The sequence below is a fragment of the Equus caballus genome, chromosome 24 (assembly GCF_041296265.1).
Source record: "Equus caballus isolate H_3958 breed thoroughbred chromosome 24, TB-T2T, whole genome shotgun sequence".
Classification (NCBI taxonomy): Eukaryota; Metazoa; Chordata; class Mammalia; order Perissodactyla; family Equidae; genus Equus; species Equus caballus.
Window position 1 is genome coordinate 47,989,754 of NC_091707.1, and position 19,774 is coordinate 48,009,527.

General features: G+C 39.1%; 1 protein-coding gene across 7 annotated transcripts in view; it reads right to left on the reverse strand.

The window, feature by feature from the left end:
- Window positions 1–19,774, reverse strand: part of ATXN3 (ataxin 3) — a 36,455-nt gene that overhangs the window by 14,577 nt on the left and 2,104 nt on the right. For 3 of the 7 annotated variants that reach the window (XM_070249131.1, XM_023627708.2, XM_023627709.2), the window contains exons 2-9: window positions 15,576–15,740; window positions 15,301–15,345; window positions 11,432–11,517; window positions 10,900–10,966; window positions 7,842–7,929; window positions 3,013–3,145; window positions 2,533–2,699; window positions 1,094–1,190 (exon numbers count right to left, since the gene is read on the reverse strand). In XM_070249131.1, the coding sequence (XP_070105232.1) occupies window positions 1,094–1,190; window positions 2,533–2,699; window positions 3,013–3,145; window positions 7,842–7,929; window positions 10,900–10,966; window positions 11,432–11,517; window positions 15,301–15,345; window positions 15,576–15,740 (848 nt within the window). 7 annotated transcript variants of the gene reach the window in all.

Sequence of the window (19,774 nt, forward strand, 5' to 3'; positions counted from 1 at the left end):
AAGCTAATTTTAAAATTTAAAAAGAAGTGAAAAGCACTAATAAGCACTATTTTGAAATTTTATATCTAATGCATTAATCTGTCACTGAACAAAGACTAGAAATATCTCACATTAAGAGGATGTCAGTTGATCAGAACTTTCCTTCATATACTTCTGAGTTGTGACTTAAAAAAAACAAACAGAAAAGAAGGTAAATATTATCTTCATTACACCATCAAATGAAAAATGCTCCAATATTTTAGATACTGCTAAAATACTGCCAATTATGATGGTAAGACGCTGCTTCTTAGTTGCAGAGATGTTGAACTGTGAAAATATGTGCATCTTAGCATTTATGAAATACAATAAATAAAGGCCAGATTTCGCCACTGGCCTTTTGTTTTCTGACCTGGGATCACAGGATCTGAATACCTACTGTAGACTTTGTAATCTCTAAGATGGAGCTTTATCATTAAAGAAGAAAAAAGGAAAAAGGCTTGTCACTGATAGTGACTGAAAGGCTGATATTATTATAGGGTGAAATTTCTGTTTTGAGAGCACCTTACAAAGCCAGGATCAAAGTCAGGTTTTAGAGCTGATGATTCTGATTTATGGTTTGCCCCCACATCCCCGATGCTGACAGGCCTGTGGTACCCCCCTCATAGTGGCAACGAGTACAGCAATTAACCACCACCTCTATTTGGGAGTGTGCTTGCTAACGCAAATGCTGTTTTCCTGTTAATTGACAGAAGAACTCTGCAGGGTTAGGAAACCAAGCAGCACATTCAAAGGATCGTTAGCATTGTTCTTGTTTTGGCCCAATTCCATTTTCTTTTGATGACTGAAATTTTACAGGGTGTCCTTCACCCTATTTCATTAGTATTGGGGTAAAGTTTTTCCCTAAAACTACGTTTCATTTCAGTTTTTATTTGCTGTAAATTTTTTAAAAAATACATTCAAATGTTCACAGGGCTCAGGCAGTAACCAGTTTTGTAAAAGGAGAGAATCCTAAATAAAATAAATAGTTTAAGCCAAAGCTGTACGTTTATAAATAGACAAAATAGCCAAAGTAAATATTAAATATGCAATTTTAATATTGTACCAACTACTTTACTTTTCAAAGTAGGCTTCTCTTCTTTTCCGTAGCTCTTCTGAAGTAAGATGTGTACCTGACGTCTGTGGAATATCTTGAGATGCATTTCTGGAACTACCTGAAAACAAAAGAAATGGAACAAAAAAGTCATTTTATTTACCAATTCAAGAAATGATGTTTCTACTTATTTGAGCAAGTTTTTGTAAAGTTTTCTTCTTAAAAACATTCTGCTACTATTCTGTAAATAGAAGAAAGGCTCTGAAAGGCCCAGGGAAAATCTGAATAAGGTGGTTCAAATTTAACCTGTGTCCACTGCGAGCAAAGCTGTCGCCATCTGTGATGAGGTGGAGGGGAGGAAAGAAGCCCAACGACCAACTCGGTAGGAAGAGCCGTTGACACCAAACTTGTGTGCTCTTTTTAACTTATTAGAAATGAACCTACACTTTCAAAGGCAAAGAATTCCTAAAAGCAACTTGTGGATGATCACAAAACAAACCCATTCTCTGTATTCCGCTATCCCCAAACATTTGGGTACTACAACAACTTATGTTTCCATGTTCTCACTTAATAGCCGCACAGACCAGAGATTCTGCACAAATTGTAAAATAAAGTGGGAACAAGAGTGAAATACACAAAAATATCTAAAATGATAAGAGTGGTGTCTGTCCATTATTGGGCTAATCCAGCAGGGCTCTATGAATCAAAAATGGGATTGCACACCACGTGGAGTGCTCAGCGGTGTGCCAGGAGGCATGAGAAATTCAGGGTGAAATACGGCACAAAAAGGATAATCTTTATATTAAAGGAACCTCAATTTTATAGGTATTTAAGGAATTCAATTGCTAGAGTAATTTCATTAGAAAGTACAAATTCATGTTAATTAGAAAAAATAAAACTACCAAAAACACCAAAACCAAAACCAACCCTCACACTTTTAAGTAAGCCACCTCGAGCTACGTCTCAGACACTTCCCGCAGCCTGGTTTCCGAGGGGTTAAATCCTCACACTCTGCTGATGGGTTTCCAGCACTAAAAAAGCGGGCCCACCGCATGGCCTTGAGCTTTAAGTTGCATGGCCACTAAGTGTTAGATTTTTGTAAAATCAGTTTATACTCTCTGTCCAGGCCTTCCTTCATGTCCAATAGCATATTTATAAAACAGCTGGTCTGGGTCAGGGTCAACGGACCTCCACAAACATTAACCTTAGTCTACTGTTGTATTAGTACTGTATTATAACCAAATAGAATAACCAGAAATATAACTAATGCTAATATACCATAGGTTGTAAAAAGTTACTTGGATTAAAAGAAATCTGAAAGAACGGCTGAGTGGACACAGCCCTTGTTTCTGTGGTGACTGTCTCAGAACTTCTGCTAACAGTACGTTAACTTCTCAGGGATCTAAGAATAATCTGAACCAGTTCTTCGACAACAGATAAAGTGCATGTCGGGGCGTCCATACCTTGCATACTGAGCTGAATGGCCCTGCGGAGGTCTGCTTCTTCATCCTCCATGTCGATTTCTTGGCGACTCAGCGCCAGGGCCCTCTGGAGATCCTCCTCATCTTCGTCCACCATTCCTGACCCATCGTTTGCTTCTAAGACTCGTTCCAGATCCGTTTTCTGGACTCTAAAGAACAAAGGCACTGATGATAACTGCGGACCAGTCTTCTATTTCAGATATAACATAAAGACATTTACAAACCAAAAATTCTATGTAAGACAAAACGTATACATTGTCTGGCATATAAGACTGCGTTGCGACGTGAATCTAAGTTAACATATTTAAGTAATTCAGAGTTGATTCAAGTTTGAACCAATAAACTTTACTAAAAAAAAAAAATCACCAATAATAAAAGGACCGCACATTCAATGTAAGCATGAAAATTTAATTCTTGCAATAAAACGCTATCCTATATTCCAGGCTGCAGGTTTGGTTTTACCTCTGTTCCTTTAATTGTGCTAGCTCTTCTCCAATAAGTTTTGGTCGATGCATCTGTTGGACCCTGATCATCTGCAGGAGTTGGTCAGCTTCACAATCTGGCAGATCACCCTTAACAACAAATATAGAATAACCTAAAAAAAAGGCAAAAATAGACTAAAACAGCTAGTAAGGGATTCAAAGTTGATTTAAAATGCTAGCAGATAGAGGCAGCAGAGGACAGTGGAAAGAGTACGATCTACGGAGTCAGAAAGAACTGGGTTCAAACAGTGATTCTTACAAGTACTAGTGGGGTGATTTAGGACAAATTACTTAAAGTCTCTGTGCCTCACTTTCTTCACCTGTAAAACGGGACTAGTCATCTCACAGAGTGACTATGAGACGTAAGTGAAATAATATCTTAAAGGGCCCTACTAAAACAGTGCTTGACCAAGTAACAGAGAGGCAGGTAAAGGAGGGGGAAAGAGCAAGGACTCTGGAATCCCACTGTGTGGGTTTTAACCCTAGCCTGTCCACTTCCCAGCTGCATGGTCTCTGGAAAATCTAGAGACCCATCTACACCCTGATTTCTTCAATCATTAAACAGTGATGCTGAGGGCTGTCGTGAGGACGCAATCGGATAATGTGTGTAATACTGTGCAACACGGGCAAGATGAGCCATCTGTGGAAAAGCTGCCCCCACCCTGACAGACAGACACAGACACACACCTTCCTTTTAAGCGAAAACAGGCTGGGAAGCCAAGACCCCAAATCCAGCCAAGGTGCTGAAGATGTGGCTCGTGTTTTGAAAGCATTACAATGGTCCAGCGTAACTTTTTATAAATATGATTCTAGAAAGCCAGGGTTTTCCCAGCTGGATACTACATACAAAAACTAAATAAGGGTGCTCTATATCTAAGTCATTCCAATCAATTTAAGCTTTTCCATATAAATGTTTCTTAAACTTCGGTGCTTGTTACTGGATAGCCTTTGTGAGCATTACCAGATAATGAAACAAATAAACAAAGATCAAAAGGACTATTAATAGAAAAACTGAAAACAGTAAATCATAATACACAATATTTTTTTTACAAGGACAAGTGTGCTCAGAGTTCAGATGGTTTAACCCGTTTTGTGCCAGTAAAACTGTTTCCAGATCTCAGCATAAGCATGTCAGCCCAGCATGGTATTCCATGAAGGGCACCATGAAGAGCAGAAACTGTCTTGTCTGGGTGCACAGTGAATATCTGAGCTTTTATTCAAGACTTTAGATTTCGTTCTAAGTGCGCTGGGAAGCTACTGAAGGGCGAAGCATGAGGGTGTGCCATAATATGCATGACATTTTCTTTCAAAGCTCTGGGCTGCTTTATGAACATAACACACAAGAACCAGAGTTCAAGAAGAGCGATCCTTACTGAAAGGGAAAACCTGAGGGATGGGATGCATGATGAAAAAAAAATCAGTCTTGGACCAGCCCCAGTAGCCTAGTGGTTAAGTTCGGCACACTCTGCTTCAGCAGCCCGGGTGCAGTTCCTGGGCATGAACCTACACCACTCGTCTGTCAGCGGCTGTGCTGTGGTGGCAGCTTACATACAAAATAGAGGAAGATTGGCAACAGATGTTAGCCCAGGGCAAGTCTTCCTCAGAAAAAAAAATAATCAGTCTTTTGTAGACATGTTCAGTGTGAAATGCTTTCTGGACTTCCAAGTTAGGAGTTTGGTGTTCAGGGTAGATGTCTAAGCAGAAGATAAAAGTTTGGGAATTATTGGGATATAGATCTTAGAGATAATATTTAATATAATGGGACAGCACATAATCAAGACGTTGTCTGAGGACTCAACTCTGGTCACTCCAATCGTTAGAGATTGGAAAAGGAATCTGAACGAAGCAGCCAATGAGATACAAGGAAAACCAGAGCATAGTGGCCTGGAAGCCAAGTGTGGAGGGGAGGATATGATTAGAAACTAGTGTTTTAAGGCATAAAAGAAAAGAGATACAAGTATATGAAAGCAAAGAAGCAAATATACTATAATCCTACATGTGAATTGGAAAGAACGTTACATGACAACCAACCCAGTAACAATAAGCACACCAGTGCCCGGAGTGGGACCTCTAAACACCATCACTAAAAGGGCAGGACACACATAAGATAAGCCTGAAAAAGCTTGTTACACGAAAATGAAAGCCTTCAAAAGGCTGCAGTGGTCATTTCAGAAACTTAGCAGTCAACTTCAAAGGTTCCTCACTGGTCCAAAATGGAACAATTTGAGTATCAATAGGAATAATAATTACAATGGACTGTTTTAATGGGTTAGTTTACAATGACACTTCAGTAAAAGAAGAAAACAAACCTAATAGGTTATCCTTTGGAGGAAGGACGCTATGACTGATAAAAGGAAAGAAATATTTATCCTGCTTTTCCCATATGAACTATATTTTAGGATAAGCAAATAATTGATGAGGGAAAGTCTATTTGTATAGAAGTATCCCTGCAACTAAATGAAGGAACGATCGGAATCCACTGTCACCATTTTGGAATCCTTAATGAAATAACGAATCTAGAGATTGATCATCAATAGCTACTCAAGTCACAAAGAAGAGACGAGACATCAAGCGCCACACCATCTGTAAAGAGACCTCCACTGTCTCCCCAAAATCAACCTGAATCAGATCCAGCCTCTTGATCTAAGGACTAGCCTATCAGGTAGCCAGGGCTCAGAGGAAAATAGGGATTCAACCAGCAAAATCCAGAATGTGGGAAATGGAACAAATGACCTATTTTCTTCATATAAATTAAGGAAAAAATAAAAAAGAGAGAAAACCTATAGACTTAAAAGACATACCAATCCAGTGTAATCTACGAACCTTATTTCTTCCCTGATTAAACTGTAAAAAACATAACAGAACTAAGGAGACTGGAGATTTGAACACTGACTGGGTATCTGATGTTATTAAAGCACTGTGGTTAAATTTTTTAGATGTGATTATAGTATTGTGGCTACAACAGTCCTTGCTTTTAAAAATTTTAATTAAAAAAACAGAGAGAAAATTATAAGATGCCTTGTATTTGCTCAAAATAAACAGTGGAAGGAAGTGGGTAAGGAATAGATAAAAGAAGATTGGCCATGAGATAATTGTTGAAGCTGGGCGAAGGGTACATGAGAGTTCAACACATTATTTTCTCTACTTTTTAAATTTGTTCGAAAATTTTGACAATAAAGTTTTATCTTGTTCTGTTTAAAGTATGGTGTAGTCAATTATATCCACAAATAAGATGAAGGCAAATAAAAGGAAGACTGAGAAACGAATACTGGCAGTGGCAAATGTGGAAGTCATTGGTGACAGTGAGAAGAGGGTGACATCGTTATGACAGTGTGACTAGAGTGAGATCATGAGTACAAGACAACACACGAGAGACGATTCTAAGGAGAAAATGAAAATGGGGAGGCAGCTGGAGTTTCCTGGAGTTAAGAGAGGCTTTTTCTTCTTAATCAATGGAGATAAAGAGCCTATTTCTCTGCCGATAGGCATAAGAGAGCAAAGTGGGGGAAAACTGATGATATAGGAGCAAAGATCTTGAGTAGGTAGAGGAGCTGGGATCCAGCCGCTAAGTGAGAGGCCAGTCTCCGTTAGGAGCAGGGGACAAGTCAGCTATTTCCGTGGGCTCAAAGGACAGGGAGAGATAGAGAGTTGTTGATAGATTTGCTGGCAGAAAGATGAAGAAGTTCTCTTCTAATTGCTTCTGTTTTCTCAGTAGATTATAAAGGCAGGCCATAAGCCAGGAGTGAGGAAGGGAGAAGGAAGTGCTTAGAGGTTTACAGAGACAAGTTATGAAATAATCATGTTGGTGAGCAGCAAGTGAACTCACTAAGAAAACAGTAGGAATGTCGAGCAGCACGACAGGCTCATTTGAAGTTTGTGATCATAAATTTAAAGCAAAATCAATCATTATATTTTATGTCATTCTTTAGCCATGTTCAGCTGCTCTGGGGCAGGAACGGACACTAAGATTTGGTTTCAACCAGGGTTGGGATTTTGTCATGAAAGTATGATGGAGAGAGAGAAGGAGGAAGGAGCTGAGGAATGCTGCGAAGTGATTATAAGGTTGGATTATAGAAAATAAGCAGAGTAAGAAAGAAATTTATAAGGAGAATGTCTGGACCTTGTGGTAAGATTTAAAGAAATGTTGGAATGGAAAAAACAGAAAATATGGTATAAACATAGGAAGCAATGGTCAAAGAGTAGGATGCTTGTAATTGGGATTTGCAGGTGGTACGGTTATTAGTAACGGCAAGGCAAGAGTGAAGAAAATGATCGTTGAAATTAAGAAGTAAAGTATTGAACTGGGTTGATTTTTGATGTAGAAATCACTAAGAATGACGGAAGGAGGTGAAGCAGAGAGAAGACAGTCAGATCCTAAAATCTTCAATGAAAAAGGAGGAGGATCAGAGATGACTGCAACAGAGCCAAGGGTAGCATTTAATCTAGTGGCATGCCTTCCAAAGGAGCTAGAGGTTTTAGGGAAGAACAGTGGCCTAGAATGGGCAAGAAGTATACCCAGCCCCCCAACCCCCACCCTGCCCCGGCACCCTGTGCTGTGTGGGGTATGGAAGGAAAAAGAGCCACTAGTTAGAGTGGCTGTAAAGGAGGCAGCATCTCGGGAGGGGCCAGGTGTCAGCGAGAACTCTCCCCTAACAGGATTGGCCAAATCACGGCCACAAGTTCACCAAGTAAAACAAAGATTTCACTGCCTCTGCCACAAAAACAGTACTGTTACATTCATATCTAATGAGCTAGCTTTATTTGGCTACTTTGAAAGATACCATCATAAAATTTTCAGTCTTTGTTTACCTTCCTGTTGTAATTGAGCCAAGAAAAGTGCAAGGTATGTATCTGATATTAATTCTGGACCCGTCAAGAGAGAATTCAAGTTGAACCACTGGAAAAAAAGAAAGTCAATATTTAAGTTAGCGTACATTGTAAGTAATAGAGAAGTTTCACATATTAAGAATAGATATAACCCATTTAAACTTAGTAAGACTGCCTAAACACTGGAAACATGTCAAACCGAGATTTTTAAGAGTAATTAAATAACGTGATTTAAAAAACTGAAATAGAATGTTGCAGATTTATCACTATTAAATGTTTAAAAATAAAAGTTTGTGGGGCTGGCCTGGTGGTGTAGTGGTTAAGTTCATGTGCTCTGCTTCAGTGGCTGGCGGCTCCCAGGTTTGGATCCCAGGCCTTGACCTAGTACCACTCATCACCATGCTGTGGCGGTGTCCCACACAAACAGAGGAACACTGCTCCAGATGTGAGCTCGGCAACAATCTTCCTCAAGCAAAAAGAGGAAGATTGGCAACAGATGTTAGCTCGGGGCTAATCATCCTCACGAAATATAAAAAAATTAAAAAAATAAAAGTTTGCTTTAAGCCATAAACTTTATATCACCCCCAAAAAGAACAGAAACTGATTGTACTTTAAGTACCTTTATTGATAGCTATAATTAATTGTTTTTCAAATTATCAGTCCCACCTAACTGTAATCTAACCAGACCATATTGCTGTGGAAGAAGAATGACAACTACATAGTTTTCCCATCACTGATAATTTTGGCTAAAAGATTCTAATTGTGAGAAAGTTAGATATTCCAGGAAGAGAATTTGTAATCACCAACTCATTTTAAAAAGATCATTAAGCCACCATCACATTTAGCTAACATCATTTAGTCACTACCTCATAGGAGTCCTAATTTAGACTACAAGATACAAAAAGTTTTAAAAGTTACTGTAGAGCGGCTGGCCCTGTGGCCGAGTGGTTAAGTTCTCGCGCTCTGCTTTGGCGGCCAGGGATTTCAGCAGTTCAGATCCTGGGTGCGGACATGGCACCGCTCATCAAGCCACGCTGAGGTGGCGTCCCACATGCTACAACCAGAAGGACCCACAACTAAAAATATACAACTATGTCCCAAGGGGCTTTGGGCAGAAAAAGGAAAAGTAAAATCTTTAAAAAAAGAAAAAAGTTACTGTAGAGTCATGACCAACTACCTTCCCTGAATTTTGACATAGATGATACTCATTTTTCCAGTCATTGTTTTCATTATAGAGTGATCTCCGACAAAAGAGCCTATAGTGAAAAATATAATTTTAAACAAAAATATAAATTAGAGTCAAAGATAATAAGCTAAAATTTGACATTTCTTGTATTTGTCAAAGAATTTAAAAATGTAAAAACTCAATTTTGAAAAACTAAAACTTTAAGAATCTTTCAAATTAATGATATAAGTTAAGATGTATATCAATACAAAGGAACTTCTGGAATCTAAGTCTTCAAATCTTAAAAAAGTCAGCAATTACTTTAAAAAGTAAAGAACACTTGATCATAATTTTTTTTAATTTTTTTTTTAAATTTTATTTTTCCTTTTTCTCCCCAAAGTCCCCTCAGTACATAGTTGTGTATTTTTAGTTGTGGGTCCTTCTAGTTGTGGCATGTGGGACGCTGCCTCAGTGTGGCCTGATGAGCAGTGCCATGTCTGCACCCAGGATCCAAACTGGCAAACTCTGGGTGGCGGAAGCGGAGCCCGCGAGCTTAACCACCCGGCCACAGGGCTGGCCCCTTGATCATAATTTTTTAAAGATATAAATAAAACCCAGAGGTTAAATCATCTAGGCAGTGTCCTGCCAGGGTTTTTCCCTGGAGTTGATTCCCCCTCTGGTCAGTCTCTGCTGCACCACACCTCATTACCTGCTCTTAGCTCCTCTGGAGGGACCTCAAGAAACAACCATGTAAGAGGAAGCTGCTTCTAGGAGGCTGACTTAAAACATAACAGCAGAGCTTTGGTGTTTCGATTATCTTTTACTAAGATTTAATTCAATGCACTCTTTCTCGATTTCATTTTTTTTTTTTGCTTTGTATTATTTTCTTCAACAGCTGTACTGAGGTATAACTGATATGCAATAAACTGCACAGAAAGTGTACAATTTGAAAAGTTCTAACATATGCATACACTCTTGAAACCATGACAACCAAGAGGGTGAACATACTCATCGCTGCCCAGTTTCTGTGCCCTGTAATCCTCCTTTCACTGCTCCTTGCCCTCCTCACCCACAGGCAACCACTGGTCAGTCTGCTTTCAGTGACTCTCGATTAGTTCGCATTTTGTAGACTTTTCCATAAATGGAACCATACACTACATACTATTTTATGTCTAGATTATTTCACTCAGTGTAATTATTCTGGGATCCATCCACGTTGTTGCATGTAACAATAGTTCACTCCTTTTATTGTATTAGCTTATTTTCAATAACTCTTTCAAAGACTCAAAGTCTAATAAAAAGGACTTTAAATAATTGTTTCAAAAATGGAATTGTGGGCATAGAGATCATTGGTAATTATTTTTAAAAATAACATTTTAGGTACATTGCTTGATCTTAAAAAAGGTTTGCTCAAGACACATGCCATGTTCTTTTTCTTTTAAAAAATCAAATGACTTTATGTAGATATATTTATTATGTGGCATTTTGGAATGTGAATAATCTTATTATGCAAACATAGTTGAAAACTTTTATCATGCTGGACACTGTTTCAGGCTTTGTGACACTATTTCGCTAAATACAAGTCTATAAATGTGATAGTTACCTAACAGAACATCTTTATCACATAAAAACCCACTTACAGTAACCACATTTGCATTGTCTTAAATAGAGAATTTTTCTTATGATACAGTTAAACTGTATGTAAGTGTCACAAATCTAAAATGGAAATTGATACTGTCTTTTTAAAATAGCAAATTTCTATCTATCAAGATTGAAACCATGTCAAACACACACATTACTGGTGAGTTTCTTCATCTTTAAGGCACCAAACCCTTACATTTTAGTTGCAGGTGGAGTGCAGAATTAGAACATTACCTGTTTTCCTAATTTTCTAACCGTAAACCAGTGTTCTTTATAATTGCATATAAATGATCTTTCATTTCTAGAAAAAGAAAAGAAAATACACACATAATATTAAGCTAAAATATTAGAGTTCATATTCATTTAGTTTGTTTACTGGCAAGTATTACACAAAACTTATGATAATTTAGGATTATGTTTATAATTATAGTTAAATGTAATTAACTATAACATATAGTTAAATACCACTGATTCTTAAGAAATTACAAAACACTATGAATCTGCAGATTAGTGATGCTGTGCACAAATGACAGCATCACACAGCATTCGAGGATCAACTCTGCGCAGCCAGACACTGAGGTGTCAGGAAGGCTCAGCAGGCAGATGTCCATGGACATCCCCCAAAAGGTGAGAGGAAAATCTGAGGGAATGAAACAGGGAGCATCAAAACAAAAGCATTCAAAATACATTTTTCTTCTAGAAGAAAGATGACTCTAAAAATGAAATTTAGGAAAAGGAATGTAAGAAAAGCAAAATAAAATCTTACATGGGATCGATCCTGAGCCTCTGATACTCTGGACTATTGAACAGGATTAGCTCTAAACCCCAAACTTTCAAGGCATTGCTTATAACCTGTTAAAAAAAAAAAAAAAGCAACTTTTCATGAGCTAAATCATTCAATTCCAAATTCAAGTAGTATAGCCATGTCAGTTGTGCAAGCAACTTTACTTCATATATAAATTTCCCCAAAAGGCTGTGGTTTTAAAAAAGTATGTAAGTCAGGATAGCAGCCGGTTGGGTGAGCTCAGAGCAACGTCAGCATCATGGTGGAGTGAGCTCTTCCCTTAGTCTCTCCCCACTAAAATACAACAAAAAGGACATTTATAAACCAACAGAGGACATTCACACAACACAACAGACGTCTGGGACATCCACACAGCCACACGTCTGAAGGTGCGGGTGCTGGACCCCCCAGGAGGCAGCGGAGGGAGCTTCTAGCGGTTAGGCATAGCTGCCAGGGATCATGGCAGGCTCAGAATACACAGCTCCTGCCCTTAGTGGAGGCAGGTGGAATCTGTGACCAGAAACTACCACTAAGCGACAGTTGAAGTCCATTCCATCAAATAGCATGAAGAGGTATGTTAACGCTCCAGACCAGAAGGAAAATGACAAGTACCCAGAAGTCAATCTTGAAGTCACAGAAATTTACAATCTAAATGAGAGAAATTCAAAATAGTTATCATAAAGAAACTCATCAAGTTACAGGAAAACTCAGAAAGACAGTTCAATGAAATCAGGAATAAACTTGAACACAGGGAATTCTTCAGAAAAGAGACTGAAACTATAAAAAAAAACCTATCGGAAATGTTGGAGATGAAAAACACAATGAATGAAATAAAGAAAAATCTGGAATCCTTAAAAAACAGAGGTGATATTATGGAGGACAGAATTAGTACTTCAGAGGACAGAAATATAGAAATGCTTTGACGGAGTAGAGAGAACTAAGACTAAAAAGAAATGAAGAAATTCCCTGAGAAATATCTGACTCAATTAGGAAATGCAACATAAGGATTATAGATATTCCAGAGGGAGAGAAAGGAGCAGGGAGCTTGTTCAAAGATAATAACAGCTGAGAACTTCCCAAACCTGGGGAAGGAGCTAGAATTACACGTAAATGAAGCTATTAGAACTTCTAATTACATCAATGTAAAAAGACCTTCTTCAAGGCATACATTAGTAAAACTGGCAAAAGTCAATGACAAAGAAAAAATATTAAGGGCAGCAAAGCAGAGGAAAATAACCTACAAAGGAACCTCCATCAGGCTTTCAGTGGATTTCTCAGCAGAATCTTTACAGGCTAGGCAAGAGTGGAATGATACATTCAAAATTCTAAAAGACAAAAACTTTCAGCCAAGAATACTCTATCCAGTGAAACTATCCTTCAGACAAGTGGAGAAATAAAAACTTTCCCAGATAAACAAAAGCTGAAGGAGTTCATCACCACAAGACAAGAAATGATCAAGAAGGCCCTCATGCCTGAAAAAAAAAGGGGGTTACACAGCCTTGAGCAAGGAGAAAAATAGACAGACAAAAACAGAAAATTGCAGCTCTCTACGAGAACAAGTTAGCAAACAATTAAAACATAAAGGAAAGAAAAGATCAAAAATAACTTTAATCACTTCCTTTTAATCACAAACTCACAACTCAAAACAGAATAAGTTGTGAAAACAATAATTTAGACGGGCAAGAGGAAAGGGATGGAACCTACTGAGACTAAGGAAATAAGAGGCTATCAGAAAATGGACTATCTCATCTATGAGATCTTTTATACAAACCTCATAGTAACCACTAAACAAAAAATCACAACAGAGACACAAATGACAAATAAAGAGAAAAATCATCATAGAGAACCACCAAACTGAATTGGCAGTTGGGAATACATAGGATGAAAAACAAGGGAAATACAGAACTGGAAAACAGAGGCTGGCCCCATGGTCGAGTGGTTAAGTTCACGTGCTCCGCTGCAGGCGGCCCAGTGTTTTGTTGGTTCGGATCCTGGGCGCAGACAGGGCACCGCTCATCAAGCCACGCTGAGGCGGCATCCCACATGCCACAACTAGAAGGACCCACAACTAAAAATACACAACTATGTACTGGGGGGCTTTGGGGAGAAAAAGGAAAAATAAAATCTTAAAAAGAAAAAAAAAAGAAATAGCATATGACCCAGCTATGCCACTACTGGGTATTTACCCAAAGAACTTGAAATCAGCAATTCAAAGAGACTTATGCAACCCTATGTTCACTGCAGCATTACTCACAATAGACAAGACTTCGAAGCAACCCAAGTGCCCACTGACTAATGATTAGATAAAGAAGACGTAGTATATAAATACAGTGGAATACTACTCGTCCATAAAAAAAGACAAAATCATTCCATTTGCAACATCATGGACAGACCTTGAGGATATTATGTTAAGTGAAATAAGCCAGACAGAGAAAGACAACGCCATATGATTTCACTCATACGTGGAAGATAAACAAACACATGGGCAAAGAGAAAAGATTAGTGGTTACCAGACGGGAAGGGGGTTGAGGGGCGGGCGTAAGGGGTGAAGGGGCACATATATATGGGGACCGACAAATAATAACGTACAACTGAAATTTCACAATGTTATAAACTATTATGACCACAATAAAAAAAAGTGTGTAAGAATATAGATCTAAAATTAAATCCAGAATTAACATACACACATTAAGCATTAAGAGTGCTTTTCACACTAGGTTCCTCGGACGTTCCAGAGAACCACACAATTCCTAGATAAACCTGCCTTAAAAATCCAGATGTATATTCTATTCTTAAACTAGTGCAATACATACACGTGATAATTTGGCTGCTACGGGTCCTGCTTTAGGAAAGTTACATTCAACTCACTACCTGATATGTCAGCAATAACGACAATTTTCTGTCTATTAAGATGAGTTCTCCCTGGGGATTTAAATTGAAAGTCTAAGTTGAAGATTGTAAACTTCTATGATCATGGGTTGCAATTTTTAGGGAAAAAACAAAAGATAAACATGATTATTTCAAACTGCTGAGGGAGAAAAGAGAAATTTCTGAAAATTCACTATCTACCCTCCAAAGAAGCCAAGAGAGAAGCAAGCAAACAAGGTACTAGGCACAGACAAAACGTGAAAGCAGCGTAGTGGGCAGAGGTGAACTGGCCCCCAACGGCAGCGCTGCCCAACCAGGAAACGGCCAGGGCTGGGCCCGCTCAGGCCTCTGATCCGAGCCCTGCAGTAGCTGTTACCTGTAACAGTCCACAGTGAGGCCCTGGATGGAAATGCTGGTGAACGAGGAGTCCGGGAGGACAGTACAAGGAGACACCTCACAGATATTAGAAACAGAATGAAAGACCCAGAGACAAGATGAAAGAATCTCACAAGTAATACAGCTGCCCTTGAATTCTATGGGTGAATATATAAGTTAAAAAAAAAAAAAAGCAAAAGCCACAGACCATAATAAAGGAATCCAATGCGGGTGGGCTGATCTAAATGGAAGGCGGTGAGGTGCTGCATTTTCTCAAATTTATGCAAGAGACAGTAAGTTTAAAACACTGTGACTTATTGGAATTAAGATTATTAGCACCCAGATGCAAATGAAATAATCTCCTTTCAAAGAGCCATACTCTAAAATGACGATTCTACAATTCTAATTTTCATATTTATTTATATAACAATCTAGTACTCTAGAATATAATCTTACACTCTTAGACACAATCTATTGGAGAAAGTGCTGAAGGTCACACGATTATAGTGACTAAAAGGCTGTGAAAAGATACTCATATCAGCCATGCCCTGAGCTTCAACAGTGCCTAGGACATAAACAACACTTAGTACATGCTTGTGACTACTTACCTGAATAGAAAAAAAGCCACTGTCATCCATATTTCCAGAAGGCTGCTGTTTAATTTGGATGCATAGTTGAGGCGAGGGTTGCGGGTGGGGAGAGAAGGATAAAAACTGCCATTAGTCTACATATTTAAAATAACATCGCGTGCATTCCCATTTAGAAAGTCAGGAGCAGAGCTATAATTAACAAGTCAGATCCCCATAGGAACAATGGTTCATCTTTTTCTAAACAGTACCCATATTTTTTTTAAAATGCTATTTAGTGACTTGAAAATCAGTACCTGCAAAAATGTGCGATAGTCTTCACTAGTCACTCCTCCTTCCGCCATCCTCATCCTCTCTTCTTCATCTAGCTGATGTGCAATTGAAGATAATTCCACAGGGCTAAAATACTCTCCTTGCAACAGGTTATTCAAGCAGTGTTGAGCACAAAGTGAGCCTTCTTGCTAATATTTCCAAAAGAAAAAATTCACGTGTGATTTGTTAAACAGATTTGTACAATGTCTTCCCCTAAAGAAGAATTTAATCCTTAACCTATCACAGTCAAACGAAATCTTTTTAGCTTTAGACAAGCGGGATTAACTAAGTACATGGGTTTTCATTTAACATTTATTTTACAATTTTACCATGAATCAAACTACAATTATTTAGCTATACGATCAAAAACTTAAGAATGATTTATATTGAACAAACATCATCTATCAGAGACATCAAATTTCATATTTTACTACAAACTATTCTATAAAAACATTCAGCCTTCATCATTTTCAATGCCTAAAATAAAGTCATCTTCGGAGATTCCACGTCAAGTCACTAATGATGAAAGGGAATTTTAATGCCCCAGACATGTGTTCTTTTAATAAGATAATCACTACTCGATCTAAATGCTTGTTCATGTAATTTCCAATCTCAACAATTGATACAGGTAAGAAAAATTCTGTTCGATGTTAATGAAAACTTGCAGCTACAGAGTCAAGGTTCTCTTCAGGGAACTCTGCAGATAACATACACACAATGTGATGCAAGGAGCAATACGTCCAAAAACCACCCCTGCAGCTGATTTCTAGACAAGCCACCAAGGGGTGCATCCAAGCTCAGCACCCCATGGGATCACCCACTTCCTGTTATGGCGGTAGGGAGAGTACAACTTCCCATGGGCCCCAGGGTGTTCGGATGCTGGGCAGTTGGCTTCTCATATAACTGGCAACCCAAATCTAAATCCAGACTGCCTGGCAGCGAGCAGCCTGCTTATCACGCCTCTCCCGGCAACACTGCTGCTTTCCCATGCTTGCCCTATAAGAAGTACAGGGCGGGTGAGATCCCTCCCTGGGAACACACACCCCAGGTTGGCCTCTCTGCAGGGTGGTGGTGCACGAGAGAATGCTTTCTGCTCCTGCTAACCCTGGTCTCTAAGTTCTCTGTTTCCCCAGTAAAGTGTATTACTTAACCCAGCTTGTCGGGCAGCCTGCAATTTGTTCTGAGCTGTTACACGATAGATGGTCACCCTAAAGAGTAACACCTTGCAAGACACATATTTGTCCTGATAAATTAATGTTCTATGAACAGTATGCAGCTGCTGAGAAAGGTACAGGGTATATGTATATAATGGAATAGGAAGGCAGCACTGAGACAGTCTGAGTCTGAGACAGGAGGCCAAGATAAGTTTATCTTTCTGTCTTGGGATGGAATAAGTAGCTGGGAAGTAACGAAGATGCTGTCTGTCCCTCAAGCCACAGCCGCAATGGTGACAGAGGACTCGTCTCCATCTCTCTTTCCTTCTACCGTCTTCCTACTGCCGGAGAGCAACTCCCACTAAATACTATAATGTGAACTGAAGGGTTATATAGACGTCCTACCTACAGTCTATTGAAAAATGGACAAGACAAACAAGTACTCACAAGAGGATAGCCAAATGGCTAAAAAACACAAAAAGGTACTCAACTTCATTAGCCATCAGGGAGCATATATTAAAACCACATGCTACCACTACACACTCTCCAGAATGGCTAAAAGGTTGGAGAGGATTAGAGACATCAAAACTATTATTTACTACTGGTGGAAGTATAAATTAGTATAACCGCTTTGGAAAACTATTTGGAGTATCTACTAAAGCTTAACATATATATACCCTATGATCTAGCAATTCCAATACTAGGAACATAATGCAAACAAAAGAAATGCAAACATACGTTCATTAAAAGACATGTATAAGAACTTTCATAGAAGCTCTATTTTTAATGGCCTTCAAACTGGAAACTACCCAAAAGCCCATCCCAGTAGAATGGATAGATTGCATTATATTCACAAAAGAATATTATACAGTCATGCGCTGCATAATGGCATTTCGGTCAACGAGAGACTGCATATATGCTGGAAGTCCCACAAGATTAGTACCATACACGCTAGGTGTGTAGTAGGCTATACCATCTAGGTTTGTGTAAGCGCACTCTATGATGTTCACACAATGACGAACGTATCCCCATCTTTAAGTAAACCGTGACCGTACAATAACGAGAATAAATTAACCACCTGTGACAATTTGGATGAATCTCTCAAACAATGTCAGAAAAGAGCGACTCAAAAGAGCACACACTGTATGATTCCATTTACAAAAGCTCAAAAACAGGAGAACTGATCTATGATGTTAGAATCCAGGATGGCAGTTCCCCTTGCAGGCATGGAGGCATTTTCTGTCCTGCTGTCAGGCTACTTGCCTCAGTTTGGAGCTCTCAAACTATGGTCAACATATGTAATACCATATACAGAAATAACGACATCCAAATACTTGATTAAAAAAATTCTCTCCATAATGGGGCTGGCCCCGTGGCCGAGTGGTTAAGTCTGTGCACTCCGCTGCAGGCGGCCCAGTGTTTCGTTGGTTCGAATCCTGGGCACGGACATGGCACTGCTCATCAAACCACGCTGAGGCAGCGTCCCACATGCTACAACTAGAAGGACCCACAACAAAGAATATACAACTATGTATTGGGGGGCTTTGGGGAGAAAAAGGAAAAAATAAAATCTTAAAAAAAAAAAAATTCTCTCCATAAAAAAATTAGCTCTAAAACATGAAAAATAAGCACTTGAAATCAAACCTTGTTTAAGTAAAACTGCATTGCTATAGGGAATAATATCAAGTTCTGTACTTCTAATAAAATTTAACGGAAGGAAAGAACAAACTGTTCAATCCAAATTTAAAAGCACTTTTTAAAGTCACAAGATGAATCAAAGTCAACATGGACCAAGAAACCGTAAAATGGCCCTGCCTCAGAATATGCATTTTCCCACCCCACTCCCAAACCATCCCCAGCCACTTCTTTCTCAAGTCTTAACCAAAGCTGAAGAGAAGTTCACTTTGCTATAGTTAAACTTCACGATTCAAATTCAAATTCCATGATTTCAGGCGCAGACTTTATTGTCTTGGGAGCAGAGGATCAACAAACGACATCTCCAGTTTCACCAATATTTTATAAAACCACAAAAGGGACCTGCAACCAAATCATTCCCCCACTGCCCCCACAGTCCTCAGGACCCACCTGAAACTAGTTCACATTCCCAGAGACACTATGACTACAACAGAAACCAGGCAGAAACCTAAGGGTGCACTCAAAAACAGGCTAACCCAGGCCACGCACCCAACCTAAGGGCACTTCTTCATCTCACCTGAGGGATGATACAGTCCCCTCCCCCACTTATTACAAGGTTCAGCAAACACAAGCGTCTGAATAACAATGGCCAGCACTTCTAGAGCACTCTGTGCCAGGTAGCATTCTAAGTACTCATAACTCTGAGACAGACACTTCACTATCCCCAAACCATAGAGGAGGAAACTGGAGCACAGTAACTTGCCCAGGATCATACAGATAGTAAATGGTAGAGCTGGGATCCAAACGCAGGCAGAGGTTTCCAGTGGTTATTAGCACTTTCTCAACCCACTTAGGCGGAATTTGGTTACTCCCAAACCTCAAATATCCTAAAGATGACTAAGATCCTTCAATCACAAAAGGGCATAATGAACGTCATAAAGTCAATGCTCAGCGTCGTTGCAATTTTTTTCCCTAACTTTAAATATAATCCTAACAAGTTTGGTTATCATTCTCAGTTCACATTACAGAAAAGGACCAATTTGGATGGCGCGGTGACTGCACCAAGAGCAGTCAGCAATAGAACTGATACCAAAAATGACAGAAAACAGGCACCAGAACTACCCTCCCCCCAAAAACAACCCCAGCAATTGCTGGCCATTTAGCATTAGGATTTAAGTTAGGGGTTGGCAAACTCTAACCTAGGGGCCAAATCCTACCTGACCCAGTGGCTAAGAATAGTTTTTACATTTTTAGATGATTGGAGGTAAAAAACACAAACAAGAATACGTGAGACTGTAGATGACCTGTGCAGCCCAAAATATTTACAGAAAATTGTTAACTTTAGATAAACAGCTCCACATACGTCTCAGATGCTCAAGGAACTCTTGATTCAT